The 18,625-nt window shown below is 42.5% G+C and overlaps 1 protein-coding gene across 2 annotated transcripts in view; it reads right to left on the reverse strand.

Moving 5' to 3' along the window:
• Nucleotides 1–18,625, reverse strand: part of ADAMTSL1 (ADAMTS like 1) — an 882,329-nt gene that overhangs the window by 91,593 nt on the left and 772,111 nt on the right. For both annotated transcript variants that reach the window (XM_028150731.2, XM_008145030.3), the window contains one exon: nt 7,774–7,901. In XM_028150731.2, coding sequence (XP_028006532.2) covers nt 7,774–7,901 — 128 coding nt within the window. The remainder of the gene's footprint in view (nt 1–7,773; nt 7,902–18,625) is intronic.

An 18,625-nucleotide genomic window follows, 5' to 3' on the forward strand; every position in this document is an offset into this window, starting at 1 on the left:
TTAACAATCTATGTTTTTGGTAATTGGTTATGGCAGCAATAAAAAACTAATACACAGGCAATATGCCCTGTCTTTACGTCACCAAAGTTCTCACAACAGAGAAGATATATACATGACAAATAAGCACATGAAAAGATGCTGGACCCCATCAGTCATTAGGGGAATAGAAATTAAAATCACAATGAATTATCACTTCATTTCTATGAGGATGGCCAGAATGAAAAAAAAATAGACAACAAATGTTGGGAGAATATAGAGACACTGGAACCCTCAGACATTGCTGGTAGAAATGTGAAAAGTGTACAGCCACTCTGGAACATAACTGGCAGTTTCTTAAAAAGTTAAACATGAATGTGTCACATGACTCAGCTATTCACTTTTAGTTTTATACAAGGGGTGGGAAAAAGTAGGTTTACAGCTATGAGCATGTGAAACTGAGTTTATTCATGTATTATTATTTAGTAACTAGAGGCCTGGTGCATGAAATTCGTGCATGGGGGGGAGGGGGTGACCCTCAGCCCAGCCTGCATCCTCTCCAATCTGGGACCCCTCGAGGGATGTCTGACTGCCCGTTTAGACCCGATCCTACTGGGCTCGGGGCTAAACGGGCAGTCGGACATCCTTCTCACAATCCAGGACTGCTGGCTCCCAACTGCTCGCCTGCCTGCCTTCCTGATTGCCCCTAACCACTTCTGCCTGCCAGCCTGATCACCCCCTAACAACTCCCCTGCCAGCCTGATTGCCCCTAACTGCCCTTCCCTACAGGCCTGGTCACCCTTAACTGCCCTCCCCTTTAGGCCTGGTCACCCCTAACTGCTCTCCCCTGCAGGTCTGGTTACCCCTAACTGCCCTCCCCTGCAGGCCTGGTCCCCCCACACCCAACTGCCCTCCCCTGCAGGCCTGGGTCTCCCCCAACTGCCCTCCCCTGGCCTGATTGCCCACAACTGCCCTCCCCTGCTGGCCATCTTGTGGCAGCCATCTTGTGTCCACATGGGGGCAGCCATCTTTGACCACATGGGCCAGCCATCTTGTGTTGGAGTGACAGTCAATTTGCATATTACTCTTTTATTAGATAGGATTAATGTATTATTTTGCATACGAACAACTGTAAACCTACTTTTGCCCATTCCTGTATACCTGAGAAATGAAAACATATGTCCACACAAATATTTGCATGTGAATATTCATTGCAGCATTATTCCTAACAGCCCAAAAATGGAAACAACCTATGTGCCCATCAACTGATGAGTGATGAATATAATGTGGTATAGTCACACAATGGACCATTATTCAACCATAGAAAGGAATGTAGCATACATGCTCTAACACAGATGAACCTTGAAAACATTATGCTAAGTGAAAGAAACCTGTAACAAAGGACCATGTAATGCATGATGAATGGGCAGATCTATGGAGACGTAGTATTATTAGTGGTTGCCTAGGGCTGGTGGAAGTGGGGTGGGGTGGGGAGTGATGGCTAAGGAGAGTGGAGTTTATTTTTGAAATAATAAAAATGCTCTAAAATTAAGTATGGTGCTGGATGCACAACTCTGAATGTATTAAAGCTATTGAATTGTATACTTTAAATGGCTGAATTTTCATAGTATGTGAACTATACTTCAATAAAGTTTTAAAAAACACACAGCACCTTAGCTTGTAGTGATGGCTAGACAACTTAAAAATTTTGCTGGAAAAAAAATCACTGAATTGCATACTTAAATTCACATGGGAATGAATTTAGAATTTTATGGTATCTAAATTACACCTGGATACAGCAGAAAAGTAGTTTTTAACCTGATTTAACCATTTCTTAATGATTCAGGGTCAACATTGTGACTACTAATTACCTTGCACAGAAACTGAGAAGGAATTGGAATTTCCTTGCCCTTGTAATTTTTAGTCAGTGTGTCTTTGGGATATACACTGAGTGGCCAGATTATTATGATCTCTGAACACATAATAATCTGGCCACTCAGTATATAAGAGGCCCGGTGCATGAATTCGTGCATGGGTGGGGTCCAGCCAGCCTGGCCAGAGGGAGGGGACATGGCGGTTGGCTGGCCTGCCTGCTGGTCAAACTCCTGGTTGAGGGGACAGTTTGCATATTAGCCTTTTATTATATAGAATATACACTGAGTGGCCAGATTATTATGCATTTAGAGATCATAATAATCTGGCCACTCAGTGTATATTTACACTAATAAAAGAGAAACATGCAAATTGACCGCCACTTCATGACACCCACCAGCCAATCAGGAGTGAGTATGCAAATTAACCCGACAAAGATGGCGGCGGTCCTGCCCCCCAGCCGCTCTGGGCCTCTGGGCAGCACGAATGCAGGCGCAGAGTGGCCAGGCGGGGTGGGACGCCTGCTATGAGGGGGAGGGCGGAGGGAGGTACAGGAGTCGTGTTCTGGCCGGAGCGAAGACGGAAGGAAGCGGCCAGAGCGAAGGCCTGGGTCCCAGGTGCCAGAGGAAAACAGGTGTCGGCAGCCAGGGGAAGGAAGGTCTATTGCACGAATCTTTGTGCAACAGGCCTCTAATATATATACATATTGTGTGTGTGTGTATATATATATCAGGGCCCTTAGTACCTAAGGAGGTGGGTGGGGCTTAGCTCCCAGCTGCATTGCTTCCCTCTTCTCCATCCATTTTCCTAAGATATGCTTTGCCAATGTCATGAGTCAGGTTACTCAGGTTATTTCTTCTAATTATTCAAGTGAAGTTGATGAATCCTCAAGAGATTAAGGCAGAAAGTGGTGCTGTCATAACTGCCAGGGACCCCATACCTAGGACAGCTGTGTGATGCTGCACCTCTCCTAGAAACAATTCACCGAGGATATGGTATGTCCCATCAGCTGTCCAACCACCCACTCTCCCCTCATTCCATTGGGTAGCTGTGGGAATTGCTCTTTCAGAATTTGAGATGAGCTAGCTTGTACCATTTGTACTTCCTGTTTGTCTCCTGTAGTCTACTGGGAAATAGAGTAAGTTGAATTCTCTTGCTATAATTTTATCCATTTAATCCAAGTTCTATAATAGCTAGTCTTTAGTGGGCATGCTACACATGTGTATGTATTGAGGAAAACTTAAAGGCCTTGGTTACTCAGTATTCTATCAGATAATGAGGTCAACCGATGGCAGCTTGAATCAGTCAATGGCCATTAATTAGCCTGTTATTCAGAGTACCATTAGGAACATAGCCAAACTTGTCTGCCTCTCCCTCTGATCTAGTGTGCCAGAGTAAACCTTCCTTTGTCAGTCTTTGCCACTGGTGACAAGGCCCTCCCTGAGTCTAAAACTCCCTACGAAGCAAAATTCCCCTCTGGTTAACAGAATTGCTGGATGAAAAATCCAGAAATGCCAATTCGAAATGACTTCCATTATGAATAGCTTACAAACTTGCTTGTCTTTTATTGCAGCTACTAAATCATGGCGGGGAAGGGCAAGAGAAAGAATTTCAGAAACAACTGCCTTTTATTTTTATTTTCCCAGAGAGGTTTCTGTGATCTCTTTATTAGACACAATATGTGTCAGCTATTCAACTCATAAAAAAAGCAGAAAAACATGCCAGGAAAGGAGAAATATTTTCTGTTTCTCCCTTCCTGTGAAAACTTTGAATGAGCTCATCTGGGTTCTCTCCTTTCAATGAAAGCTATGCTCATCCCTCAGCCCTCCATCTCCTCCTCATTCTCCATTGATGATGTCAGGCAGGCCTTACGGTATCTTTTTTGTGATCTTATAAAATCAATGACAACCAAAAACATTTCCCTTCTGGGTATGACTTCATCAATGTTCCACACCTGGACAGGCCTCATCTGCATTGGTAAGTAGAGCTAAACTCCACTGATCCAGACTGAAGCAATTTACCAGGATACTACTGCTTTCCTTCAAAATGCTGCCCACACCATTCAGACTTGGAAGATTTCTGAGCAACCTGGTTGAGTGTTGGATCTGACTAGTCAAGATGGCTCTCCAATCTTTGTGCCTATCTTTGTACACACCAGAAACTGTCCTTTACTCAGTACTGTTTTTGCCCTGGACACAAAGTAATCAATACCTCAAAATGTTAGGTAGGTGACATTTTGATGATATTCTTAAACTCCCTCCTCCACTCTACTGTATGTTAGTCTCATCTATATTCTGAGCAGTGAAACAGGCATTCCATTAAGTCAGTTTAGGACAGAAAGGAATTTTGGGCCACTGGATCTACATGGCTGTAAGTGTCCTGAACCAGGGAGATAGATAGGGAAACATCTCCACGCCGAGAAACACTCGCCAAGTACTCTCAAAGCGCTGAGACTTAGAAGATAAAATCAGTACATAATGGATGAGTTTGAGGAGAAGCAAAAGGCACAAAAGACGATATCTTACAGGCCCAAAGAGAGCAGAGAAAGGAAGGTCTGACTGCATTGGCATGTCTGAAACTAAATGGTGTTTACATGTTTAAATACAAATTGTGGAGAGAGTAGCAATGGCCCTACAATGCATCTGAGAGGCAGAAGTGGCAACTCACTCAAGTCAGAGGATGGGGCAGAGGAGAGGTCTAGCTGTGGACCAGGGAGAGCTCACCAGGCCTCCCTTTCTGTGGTCCATGTGAAATATGCCTTGTCACTAGCCACCTCCCTTGCTCTGAATCCAGGCACTCCGACCACTTTTCAGATGGCTAATTCAATCTTCCAGTTGACACCAAGACATGGAGAGGTTGAGACACACACACAGGAACTCTACAAAGGGCTCTTGAAAAGAATATTCCTTAATGCAAAAATAACTTGGTTTTTGTTTGCTGCATTATTCTCACAATAATAATAATAATAGCTGATAAATATTGAGTGCTTGCTATAGGCTCGGCACAATTACAAGCATTTTACATGATGAATGCATTTAATCTCCACCAGAATCTTCTGGGTCAAGCACTATTATTATCACCATTTTACAAATAAAGAAACCGAGTCAGAGAATATAAAGAAGTTGCTCAGGGTTATATAGCTAGGAAGTGACAGAGCCAGGATTCAAATCCAGACTATGAGGCTCCAGAGCCCGCAGGCTTAATTGCTATGCTATGCCTGCTCCTGTGAATTATTATGAACAAATTTCCCTGCATCTGGTCAACTCAGGTGCATTGGCAAGACCAAAGTCCATACATTCCTTACAAAATCATGGGAACACCTGAGCACTTGGAGCCTCAAAACATTCCCCCCCGCTCCTTTTGGTCTACATTCCCACTGAACTGAAGGTAAAAAAAAAAAACACCTCTGCAATGTCATTAAAAGCACAGAAGCACGGAGATTTACCATGAGGAACTGATTGCAAGTGAGCGGAACCAGCTCCTAAGTTCATACTTGAAAAATTTCAGTGTGAAGACTTCTAGTGAAAAATACGTGGAAGCGAAGTTGAGCTAATGTTTTACACATTTTAGAATTGCTCTCAGGATGTGTTTCATTTTAGAAAAGCTAGAGAAAAAACAGAAAACATTTATTGAGTGTGAACTATGTGCCTGGCATTGGGCTAAGTGCTTTTTCACACATGCAATCTTATTTAACGTCACAACAATCCTATAAAATATTATTAATTTCATTTTTATGGATGAGAACAAAGACCCAATGAGGTTTTACACTTTGTTCGAGATCACACAGCTAATAAGCATTATAATTGGTAATCAAACTTAAAAATGCACACCCCCCTCTCCCCAATTTGGGTTATTTTAGGTTATATGTTATACAGTGCTATGCAGGATCTTGATGTCATTTGAAGGAAACTGTAACCTCTTGATTCTCGGTAGCCATGAATGCATCTATTGCGTTCACTAGTCTATAAACATTATGGGGCACAAAACTCGGGTCTTATTTATTGCTACATGTTAATAATACTTGGTGGAGAGTATGCTCAGAACAGTAGCTGGTTGGCCCCTTAATACTGTGAGTGTAGACATTGACACAGGGATAGATGATAATCCCAGGTAAAGATACAAATACAATCTTAAGGCAAAGTATATGTCTGAGCCTTAATTTTTCGAGGCACTGTGTGGCAGATTTGCCAGCATACCTGCACAGACCCCACCACTGCAGCACAGGACTCAGCGCCCTAAGTCCTGGGGTGGGGTCTGTGATTTACCTCACCAGGCAGCCCCTTTCTCCCCCTTCCCTGGTGCCTCTCTGGCTGCTGTCTCACTTCCCTGGCTTTGAACCTTTTGGCAGCCTCCAATAGCTCCTCTTCAAAGAGCTGAAGACAAGCCTGATGTTTCAATTGCCTTGCTTAATTCTAGACAGGTTTCCATTAATCGTATTAAATGCAGGTGAACAAAGGGCACTGAGTTTGTGACAGAGCTGAACGGTATCTGGATAAATATAAACAAGAGAGGTAATCCCCCAAGAGCCACTGTTTGCCCTCAATTGGAAGGATGTCAGCAGTGCCCTTGCTAAGGGAGGTTGGAGGGTGGAAGGCAGAAGAGATTTAACAAGACTGGTGCTGAGCATCTGGACTCTGTATGAAAGAGGGGAATAAAGCTTGTGACTGGAATACATTAGGAGAAACGCAAATGTTCTATTCACACAAAAAAAATAGGCATTAATAATATCAGCCTTTAATCTACCCAAGGCTCCTTAGCTTGCCTTATTCATTGTTGACTTTCATCTTCTCTGCAAAGCCTCTTGCTAAAGGGCCCTTCTCAGATCAGCTTTAGGTCACAGGGGCAGAAATACTGTTGCTGAACAGATATGCCAGGGAGTAGCATGTGTGACTGGAAAACAGTATGACAACATAATCCCAGCATGGACCGATGAGGTCAGTGTGGGGTGATGTTGGCTTTTCTAGCATCTACTGAATCATCTGTTGGAAGCAACAATTGAAAAGAATAAAAACAAACACATGCAACATCCTGCCACGAGACTGCCAGGCCCAGGTCTGAGAAAAAGGATCCGATTTGGGTAGGATCTGGTAGGAAATGGAGGGAACAACGAGCTGGGAGTTAGGAGACCTCAGTTGCTTCTTCTCTCCCGCTCTGGCTGAGTGGCTGGTTGACCTCAGGTTGCCTGGCCTCTGAGAAATGAGGACACTGGTTCAACTGGTATGAATCCAAGGATTTCTTTAGTTTCAAAGGCAAGGATTTGTCCTATATAAAAAGAGGTCTTATAAAAGTGCACTACTATAAGACCACAACCTTGGAGACACTGTAATCTGAGTCTTGATTTTCTTAATTCACCCTGTTTTGCATAACATTGGTGGGTAAAGGCAAAGCATTGGCAGGTGCATTAGAGCAAGAGGTTGAAAAAAAACAAAACAAAACAGAATCAGAACACTCCTGGCTCAAACTGTGACCGCAGAATTCCAATTCCCCATGGGTCTTAAAGTCTTCTTTGCAACGGGCGTAACGAGGAGAAATGACAGGATCCCAAAAGAGCAGTCAATAATCTTAGGTCACAATTACGTTTCCCAACATGCTACTTACTTGTGCACATCTCCTTTTCTTATGTTCTTTCTGTCTGGAACATTTCCCCTATCTCTGTTTATAAAAATTCCACTCATCCTAACTCTAAGACCTCCTGGATGGAATGAAATGTCTTTGCACACTCTTTGGTTATCACTTAGAGTACTTATTTTCATTCTACCTCATACTATACATCACCTCCCTTTAATTATAATTACAGATTATAAGCTTCCTGAAGGCAGGGCACGAATTTCATTTATCTATGTGTCCCTGGTTCTGCTTGGCACATTGGAGGCACCCACCCAATAATGGTTTCTGAATTGAACTGAACAGGGATTTCCACGTTACCTGCTAACGTTACGGCAATGGAGACAGAGTCATATCCCAAGGCATTTGTGGCGTTACAAGTGTAGAAACCCACATCAGCTTCCACTGGTGCCAGGATCTGTAAGGAATCATCTGGTTGTAGAAGAATCCTGGAGCAACAGAAAGAAAAATGTAGGCCAGGTCAGTTGAGTCCTTTTTGGAAATAAGTATTGATAAAGCAGGAGGGAACCCAAGGAACATTCAGAACCCTGTTTTAACAAAATGATACTCAGGAACCCAGGCTCTCTTTCCACTGTGATTGCTGTGATTCTGGTAGCAACACCGAATAAGTAGGTTTTGACTGCTTACGCTACTTGTTGACTACTTGATCTAAATGCTACCAGTTGGAGCAGACAGCACATGTGTACTAAATACACAGAATACACCTCAGGGGCGAGAGGGGAGGGAGAATGAATGCTGCAGATAGATCTGGGCAAGTATTAAGGAAAAGGCAGTATTACAAAGGAGGAATGGGGCTTAGTCGGATGGGAGAAAGTAGATAGAGCTTCTAGATATGAAGAAAGGCATCTGTTAAGGCTTGGAGGAGAGAGAGAGGAAGCCAAAAATCAAATATCAATGAGAGGATCTTGATGTGTACATTGGAAGGCAATTATATAGGTAATTACCTCTCGATTTCAGGTAGTCTAATGTACATCTATTGTCTTCATTAGTCTGCAAACATTATGGGCACAAAAATCAGATCTTACTTATTATTTTAGCTCCCACAATATTTGGCAGATGGCCCTCTGTAGAGGAGGTGCCCAGTAGAATGAAGGCAACACCTGACCTTTGGGGTCATGTAGACTATTCCAGAATAATCACTAGTTCAGACTCTTTGCTTTACTTGAAAAGAATTACAAGAATGAAATTGTGGGTGCCTACACCATGGACTTCAAAACCCATTCCAACCTCAGTCTCCTACTTTTTCTTCTCTTGACTTAGACCACTTACAAGAACTAACTACTACATCATGGCAGTGAGGCAGATTGATTAAGGATGACTTGAAGCTGATATCTTGGTGACTTGGTGAGGCTGATGATAACTGAAATGTGTTTGTGGAGATGAGGATCCAGAGGGCAGTAGAGGAGGACACAGTGGGAAGCTCAGAGATCCAGTACTCAGACCTGGCAGGGCCTTAGGTTGATAAATCATTCAACAGCACAGAAATGGTTTAGAGTTGGATTTTGCACTCTTAGAGTCAGTCATTTCTACCTTCGTGATTATTTTCAACTCCCCAGTTTCAAAAGGCTCAAAGATCTGGTTGCCTAATATATTATATCTATCCTTAGAAGGCAAGCAGGTAGCAGGGGTTGCTTTTCAGGAAAGGGAAAAAATAACATAAAAATCTCAGGAGAACTCACAAGACTTGGTGATAAAATGAAGTCAGGGAGTCGGCTCTCCTGCCTTAGCAACACATTCTCCCCACTTTGACAATTCTTTTCTTTCTTCAGTATTGCTCTAGACTCTATGGCATTTGCAGTTTGGCACAGCCTTTAGTGAGCTCCTAATTTTTCTGAGGTGGCTGAGGAGTCTGGCACCAAATCAGGCCCCCTCAGCACTACTTTTGGCTTTGGGCCTATTGCATTGATTATTTTTATTTATTTTTATTTTTGAATTGCTTAGTCTTACCTCCTATCTCAGGGAAGGCAGGAAAGAGAAAAAGCAAGGCTTACATCAATCTTCAATCTAGTTACATATGGGCAGCCGCAATAAAAAAATGGGGAAGAAAATAGAAAACCTTGGATGGTTCGTGTTTGCTTCAGTGCCATTCCAGACCATCACTGCGATTACTGGGGACAGTCAAGCTTTTGTGGCATTGAACCAGAGCTGAGGGATGGCAGAGAGGCCAGGAGAGAGTGTGATAGCACTCATCCAGCCATTCAGTCACTCATCCATCAGCTATTGGGTGTTTTGTCTCAAATAATCACATGTTCATTGTTAGTTTATTTCAAAGGAACTAATAAGAGAAAGATAACTATACAATTTACTTATCTTTGGTAAGCCATGCAATATTTAAGTAATAATGTCACTGTGTCCTAAAGGTATCTTAACAGATATAATAGTATATTATTTCCAAATCTCGTTAGATGCTCAGGCTGTTTTAGATTTGAAAAATTACAAATTGTCTTTATTATTCAAAACTTTATGATGTCCCAGGAACATGTATGCCGCCATAACAATTTCCCAATCAAATTACAGACAGCAGGTTTAGGCAAATTTAAATATGACTAACTACTCAGGATAATAGAACTTAGTAGATAATTGTTCAATTTTATCACACTCAAAAGGCATGGATTAAAATTCGTTAAATTCCCAAGTCCACCAGGACAGTTGCCCCCCTAAAACTGGCACTCTCTCTTCTCTACAGAAAGAGTTCTTGAACTGAACATTCAGAGCAGGTCTACTGAACTTTATTTTGGTCCTGCTATGATTTATGTAATCACCATTGGCAAATCCCTTCACTTTCCTGCATTTCAGTTTATCAATGTCTAAAACCCAGTTGAAGTATGTTTTCCTACTCAGCAGAGGGAACTGTTAAAATGAGCTTGATAAGGTACTTCCAGACCATCTTTTGGTATTTCAATGACCCTTCCATTGATAATATTGGACACTCTGAATGGAGGCTTAACCATGAGGAGGGGGTGGGGATGAGAAGATTTCGAGAAAGAAGAGAGGCAAATGATATTGGCCAATTTCCCCCTACACAGCTGATTAGATCTTCATATTCACAGATCATGGTTTTCCCCATAGAACGACTGCCCTTGCCTGATCGCATGCAGAGGATGTAAACCCCTCTCCCCCACTGGGCCTGAACCAATTATGGTTTTAGGTGGGTGTTAGCGTTTGTAGCTGCATGAGTTCCTCCAGGCCCTCATGCTACTGAGTGAGCCATAATGTTTTCTGCCTAATGCCTGGAGAAGAATGCATTGTTGGCAAGGAGAAGGGAGGAGATCCATGACATCAGGCACAAAACCATAAGTGTCTGAGCTAAGATGGGAATAGCGGAAATGGAAAGGAATCTGGGGCTTGAGACTAGCATTTGTATATTCTTTTATTCTATAAACTGTCTATACAAAGATAAAAAAGCTTAAGTATCTGTCTTCATAAAAACAGTTTTAAATATTGTCTTAAGACAAAATCTACATGGGACAAAATCTAAATTTGTCATGTACTGCATATACTTATAAATTATTTATATTCACAAAGCTGAACTCGTTAGCTCAAGGGCCCGTAGTAATTTGATGGCAGAGTCAGGATTTGAAATAAGGTTTCTTGGACCAGCACTTTACCCCCAATCTATCATGTCTTTAATATGCCCATAAAACTGGTAGATGGGGGTTTGGAAGCTGCCACTAGTGGGCGCAATAGTTCTGAAGAGGGTACCCATGCAGGGCTCTCTAGGAAACATGACAAGGCAAAGGAAAGGGCTTGTTGTGAGAGTGAGGTTTGCTGTAGGCTCTCTATCTAGCCTGGCATCTATGGAGAGAGGTTCCTGGAAAAAATACACACATTTCCTTTATACTTCAGGCATCTACTCTATTAATTTAACTTAATTTGTTAGTAGCTGACTTCTGTCATCTTGTGTTTAGGTTTTGAGTTTGACAGGACTGTTTCAGAATGCACAGGCACAGAAATGTGGTGCTGCTTTCCAAGCAAAACCAGAAAAGATTTCTCTGGGGTTGTTTTGGAATTTAAGGAATCAGAGAATGAGGGGTCATGGAATGGGGCCTAATTAAAACCTACATAGCAAATGGTACTGTGGTCATATTAGGTATATTAATACTCGCTGCTTTCCTCCCATACCCACACCACACTTTCCTTTTGGTTTACTGAGCTAAAACTTAATGCTTCATTTCTTTGGTCATACTTTAAACCTGAAAATGAAGGAGCTGTTTTGCTTTTCTGGTGGCTTTTATTAGTAAGCTTCTAAGCATGACTTCTCAAACACTCTACCAATTAAATAAGGAGCTGTTGAGAGAGTACAAAGAATTTAGTTACACAAGTAAAACCCTCATCATCTATGTGAGTAGGATATGAGCAAAGTGCCTGTGGGCCAGTCCTACCAAGTACAAGCTCCTTGAGGTGAAGTTGTTCCTCTGCATTTGTAATATATAACAAGAAAGCACTCTTGTTTGAAAAGAAGGCAGCTCTGAGTGTCCAAAGGAAAGTTTATAGCAATTCTGTGAGTGGAGTGGCATCATGATGCCCTCTGAACCCTTGGTTCAACTGTGAACATCACTGTCTTGTGCAGGCCCACCTCTCATGTGACTTCCATGACCAACCATGGAAGCTGCTTTGGAGGGGAAGCCTTCCCGACTTCACTCAAGAGACATGGAGTCATGTCCTGGTCTTGGGTAAGCCTTTCAACTCTGTGAGCCTCTAAGTCCCTTCTGCAAATTTAGAATAATACTGACCTCAGAGAGATCTTATGAGGATCAAATAAAGGAGTACACAGACTCATTCTTACTGTTTTCTAAGTAAAAAGGCTTAAATGTCAGATGCATCTAGAAAATAATATATCTTAGTGGTACAGGTGGTGGTATCCTATGTTACCATCTTGGAATTCCTCTTTGAAATTTCCAGTTGTCAGAGGAAATTTTCAAGCTCTGGACACAGAAATACTCATCTGCTGCATGGGCCATGATTTTGTACCATCTCAGGCCTCTCCCCATAACAAGTAAGCATTCTAAATTTTAGGCCTCGATACAGGATTGGAAGCTGGAAATCACAGGTATATCCTTCTTCTCTATAACTATCTTCTTCATCAGTTCCAAGTTACTTGCCCTATAGCCCAACACAAATTTATCTCTCTAGTCAAAACGGCACCATTGACTCTCCTTGTTATTAGCTTGGGGTTGAATTCATGCTCTTTCTCCTCCTGTCTATCCTTCCACATTTTTCCATCCCTTAAGGACAAGTTCAAGTTTTACTTCCTGTGTTACCACAGCCCACAAGAATCCCTCCCTTTCCTGATCTGGCAGAGTTGTTCTGAGCTGTACTACAGAGCCCTTTCCATTCTACAATGTCTCATTTCTTCAGTTAGATTGTAAACTAAATGCTCCTGGACTGGAACTATTTTACTTCTTTCATAGTCCCCTCTTCAGTATTCAGCAAAATGCTGGCATGCTGAATAAATACTCAATGAACGCTTGTTTGGTTACCTTCAGAGTAGTGGAACTAAAACAATCACACTGACAATATAAGCATACTGGTTAAGAGCAGACTGAAGGGCCATAATGGCTGAATTCCAGCCCCAGCTGTACCACTTCCCAGCTGTGTAACCTTGGGCATGTAATTTACTTAAGTCCTCAGTGGCACAGTTTCCTCATTCATAGAAGGTGGAAAACTATAGCACCTATCTAGGGTTCCTGGGGGATATTCTACATGACTTCAGGTATTTTAAGAACACAGAAAAGTGTCTGACTTATGGTAAAAAAAATGTGGAAGTGCAGGTTATTATTATTCTCTTGTTGTTGATGTCATCATCAGCATTGTCATTTACCCTTCATGTCTGAGCCTATGTATTTTGGCTGTTGTGAGAAACATTTAAAAATATATTTTTAAATTAATTTTAGAGAGGAAGGGAGAGGGAGAGAGAGACAGAAACATCAATGATGAGAAAGAATCATTCATCAGCTGCCTCCTGCACGTTCCACACTAGGGATCGAGCCCATAACCCAGGCATGTGCCCTGACCAGGAACTGAACTCTGTCCTCCTGGTTATAGGTCGACGCTCAACCACCAAGCCTCACCGGCTGGGCAGAAACTGTTCGACATAGGTAAATAATTGGGAAATGTAGGGGTTCCAAAAATGTCAATTGCAGAAATGGGCAGGGGACAAGGAGTTTGCTGTGGGAGGAAGTGAGGGGGGAGCCATGATGCATCTACCTTGGTGGTAGCACTGGGAGTGGAAAAAGTGGGGCAGAGGCTGGGGCCACATGGCACAGTGACTGGGCTGGCAACGGCCTCAGTTCTATTCTTGACTCAGGAATCTCTGAATAAGGACAACTACTTTTTTTCCATAACTGTATTAACACTATTAACCAAATACTGAAATCTTAGAACACAAAGAAAAAAAGCCAGAATCCTGCAATTGCAAAAATGTACATAAATGTTAAAAAATAAGAGTTGGAAAAAAGTAATTTTGGAAGCAAATAAGCAAAGTTAAGGGAGGCTGTGCAAAGAACATCAGCTCCAAACTCCTAGGAGGTGCTGTTGAGGACTTTTCTTTACAATGAAATGCAGATTTACTTATTTATTTTTCCTGCTTAGGGACTCCTTAGGTAAGGACAATCAAATCTACCACAGGGGAGAGTAGGAACCAATATTTGTTAGACAAGTGTATAAGCTTTAGATAATTTTATTCTATCATGCTACTAGAGTGACATTATCTTCCCATTATAGAGAGAACACTAAAGCTCGGAGAAGTAACTTGCTCAGCTAGTGCACAGGGTGGAATCAGGAATGGGGAATGACCTTTGACCTTTTAAAAAACTGACTACATCTAGGCATCCACTGGGGCCTAATAGGAAGGCATGTGGTTTGGCTTCACTTTTGGTGGGGGGCAATTTGTGCCAAGGGTTGCAATTCCTTAGGGAAATGGACGAACACTACCAAGAATATTCTGGATTTTAAATGGCTGGGAGGCATGTGGTTTGGCCTCATTTTTGTTGGGGGGCAATTTGTGCCAAGGTTTGTAGTTACTTAGGGAAATGGACAATCACTAACAAGAATATTCTAGATTTTAAATAGTTTGAGGTTGAAGGGGAAAAAATGCTGTGAGAAGAACTCCTCTACAAGCAAGAATTTTTTTTTCTAAAACCAGAAATTATAGTAGCCCAGAGACTTGCAAGGGAGAGTTTTCTTTTGTGCAGATATTTTGGGGAACAGATTTGAGGTTCAGGAAGAGTTTCATATCACCATTTGGCTAGGGCAACTTTTTACAACTTTTGCTGTTTTTAATGTAATCGCCAACTAAAAGTTATTTAATGCCGGAAGCTTCATGATTGCTCCAGGTGGAAGTATAGAAAATATTTTTGGAATGGGAAAGGCCACCTGACCACACATTCTTAACCCTGTCCTAATACTGCTTGCCAAACTGTTCAGCTTCCTTCTCTTCAGAAATTTATGAAGTCTTGGATTTGCTAATATGGGTTTTTATCTGCTTACTGGGTAGTTCATTTCAAACTACAAACCTCTGCATAAAATGACTGACTCAGGACAGGGATCATCAGACCCCAGGCAGCTGTCAGCTGTGTTTATAAATAAAGTTTTATTAGAAAGCAGCCACACTAGTTTCAGTATTTTCTTTCTTTTTAAATAATATACTAGAGTCCTGGTGCACAAATTCATGCACCAGTAGGGTCCCTTGGCCTTGCCTGTGGGATCAGGCCAAAACTGGCTCTCTGACATCCCCCGAGGGATCCCGGATTGGACCTGGTAAAATCAGGTGCATGATCAGGCCTGGGAGAGATGCAGGAGGTTGGTCAGCCAAGGAGGGACAGCAGGAGGCTCTAGGGCATGTCTGGCCCATCTCACTCAGTCCCAATTGGCTGGACCCCAGTAGCAAGCTAACCTACCAGTTAGAGCGTCTGCCCCCTGATGGTCAGTGCACATCATAGCAACTGGTCAACTATCTGCTCCCTGGTGGTCAGTGCACGTTATAGCAAGCGGTTGAGCTGCCTTAGCATATCATTAGCATATTACGCTTTGATTGGTTGAATGGCCGACTGGACACTTAGCATATTAGGCCTTTATTATATAGAATATTTTAATTGATTTTTAGAGAGGGAGGGAGGTGGAGAAAGAGAGAGGAAGAAACATTGATGTGAGAAAGAAACATCGACAGGTTACCTCCCATACATGTCCCCAACAGGGCTTGAACCTGCAAGCTTAGGTTCCCTAACCAGGAATCAAATCCATGACCTTACTGTGCATGGGATGAAACTCTACTCAACTGAGCCACCTGTCCAGGGCCAGTTTTAATATTTTCTCTGGCTGCTTTTATGCTTCTGTGGCAGACCTGAGTGGTTGAGCTAGAGATAGGATGGCTAAAGAGTTTAAAATGTTTACTTTCTGGCCCTTTTCAAGAAAAATGTGCTGTCCCTGACCTAGAACATGGAGGAATTTCCACTTGTGGTTTATTTCAGTGCTTTCCTCATTTATGACAAAAATGTTAATTACTTTTTCGGAATGCTGCCATTTGCTAGGACCATTTTTTTCTGGGAAGAATAAGTGAACTGCTCGGGGGACCTTTGGAGACCTACTAGGCTTTCAGAGACCAGCTAGTGCCCGACTCTGAGCTCCACCTGTGCTGCCCAATGGTCACTGATTGTCACATGTCCTCAGATGCTCTCCGCTGCCTGGTTAACCCTGGTCATTTCTGTGACCTTTGCATTCACTATTCTCTCCTTTTTTTGCTGAAGCTTATTATTTACTGGGATGGTTCCTTTCTTCCCCCCCTGACTTGCTATTCTTACACTTTTCAGCTGGGAAAAACATTTGTCATCCCCATTTCCTTTAGTTCTATAAAGGAAACAAGCCAAACCAAATTGAAACTTGTTTCTTCTTCCTTCCCTATCTGCCCTGCCTGCAGAATTTATAGTATCTGCAAACTTGGGAACTGCATTTCGTGTGCTTATGACTTATCCATCTAGCATTATTCACAACTGCGGTGCTGAAATTGACCCTGGGGGCAATTTCCATCTGACGCTCTCTTCTGGTCTGAGAAGTTTCCATCTGTGGATACTCTGTGTTGCCCAAGCCTTCCAAACACTCCTTAATTCATCTCCTATTCAACACCACTTTGGAACGTTGTCCAAAGCTTTCTGGAAAGTATAAGCATTTAAAACATACAGATTTCTTTCCTACCAGATCAGAACTGATAGTAAAAGAATTGTCAGTGCAATACAAGCCTCCTCTCCCGTTGCTTGGATTTAGGCTGACAATTCTCCATCACACTGTTTTCCTAGATACCTTTCTATTTCAACTCTTTGAACAGCTGCCTAGGTGTTCCTGTACATAAGAATAAAGCTCCCTATTTTGTGATGTCCTGGAAGATAGTGTGATATACTGGCCCTCTATCCACATGACATGACCTCAATACTGACAAATGAGTACCCATTGTGGCCCTGGTTATTTTACAGATACTAGTATTTCTGTTCTTCACACCCTTGCTCATCTGCAGGGCAAGTATGATCATGTGAACTGGAATTTGAGCCTAAGTGGCTATGATTCCAGCCTCATTGTCCTTCTATCACTGTTGACTGTCCTTTGTGCTGGTGTATACCTACCATTAGGTGAACACAGCATGAATCGGGCAGGCTCAGAATAGAAAAAAGACAACAACAAAAAAAAAAACACACACACAAAAAAAAAAAAACAGGAGAAGGCTTAAGGGTCAAAAGGCAGAACTTTTGGGAGGAAAGGATCAATCTTCATTCAGATTTCCCTCCCAATTTGTAATTCAGTTTCTAGTGCCAATTTTGGAGGAATTTGGCTTTTCCTTTTTGTAATCAAGTCAGCAGTGTCCTTACAGGTATTGTTCCAGAGTTGGATTCAGATGTAGGAACACTGGACATTCAGGGTGGGGCAAAAGTAGGTTTATAATTGTTAGTATCTTATATAATAAAAGCCTAAGCGACCAGAACGACTGGTCACTATGATGTGCACTGACTATGAGGGGGCAGATGCTCAATGCAAGAGCTGCTCCCTGGTGGTCAGTGCACTCCCACAGGGGAAGCGCCGCTCAGCCAGAAGTTGGGTTCACAGCTGGCGAGCACACAGCAGCGGTGGCGGGAGCCTCTCCCACTTCTGTGGAAGCGCTAAGGAGCAGCAAGCCGAGTGGTAAGGACCGGGGTTGGGGTGGGGTGGGGAGAGGTAGGGGGGATGGAGGGGGGTGGGGGAGGGGTCTCAGCCTGCGAGAGGGCGCAGGCCAGGCTGAGGGACGCCCCCCCCCGCCCCCCTCTGTCCCCTGCCAGGGGCCTCTAGTGGAAAATAAAACAAGAATTAGTAAATAATAATAAAGAACAAATTCTGTGTTTTACATACTCACAACTTTAAACCTACCTTTGCCCCACCCTGCATATTTGTCTGTATTCCTGGTATTAGATGTGGGGAAGAGTTACTTCAGAGATCCTTTGGCTAGTGTTGTACTCTAACCAAATGCTAATTGGTATTACCTTTTGCCTGAATCTCACCTCAAAATGTGGTAGAGAGTAAGATGGCCCAATACATGTTCAGTGTAACTTAAAGGCAAGAAACCGTTTCATCTTGCTTGTGGTCTAGGGCTCTAAACACACACACACACATACACACACACACTCACACACACAGGGACAGGGCATCCACACTGTAAACATACAGAGTAAGAGACACAAACACAGATCTAACAGTCATAATGTTTACAAGCGCCTATTCTGTGCCTAGCACTGTGCATACGTATAGCTGGGTATGTATATGCAAAGGTAGAGCAACAAATAGAAAAGGCTTTCCCTCAGATGTGCCAAAATAAAAACAAAAGCCTCATAGATGGAAGCCAGCTGGCAGAAGACTGAATGTTAATTTATGCTGGCCTAGCTGACCCCAATGGCTTCTTTTCAAAACAATGGCAAGTCCATGTATTCAACTGAGGTTAAAAAATCAATAAAAAGAAATAGTTCTCGGAGCCAGACTACTTTGGGTTCAAATCCCAATTCCACTATTTATGGAGTGAATTTAGCATCTCTGTGTTTCCATGTCAACATTGGTAAAATGGGGATAGTAACTCAAAGGGTTATTGTAGGAATAAATGACTACCTGTGAAACAATTAGAACAATGCCTAGCTCAAAGCAA

The sequence above is a fragment of the Eptesicus fuscus genome, chromosome 15 (assembly GCF_027574615.1).
Source record: "Eptesicus fuscus isolate TK198812 chromosome 15, DD_ASM_mEF_20220401, whole genome shotgun sequence".
In the NCBI taxonomy this organism is placed as follows: domain Eukaryota; kingdom Metazoa; phylum Chordata; class Mammalia; order Chiroptera; family Vespertilionidae; genus Eptesicus; species Eptesicus fuscus.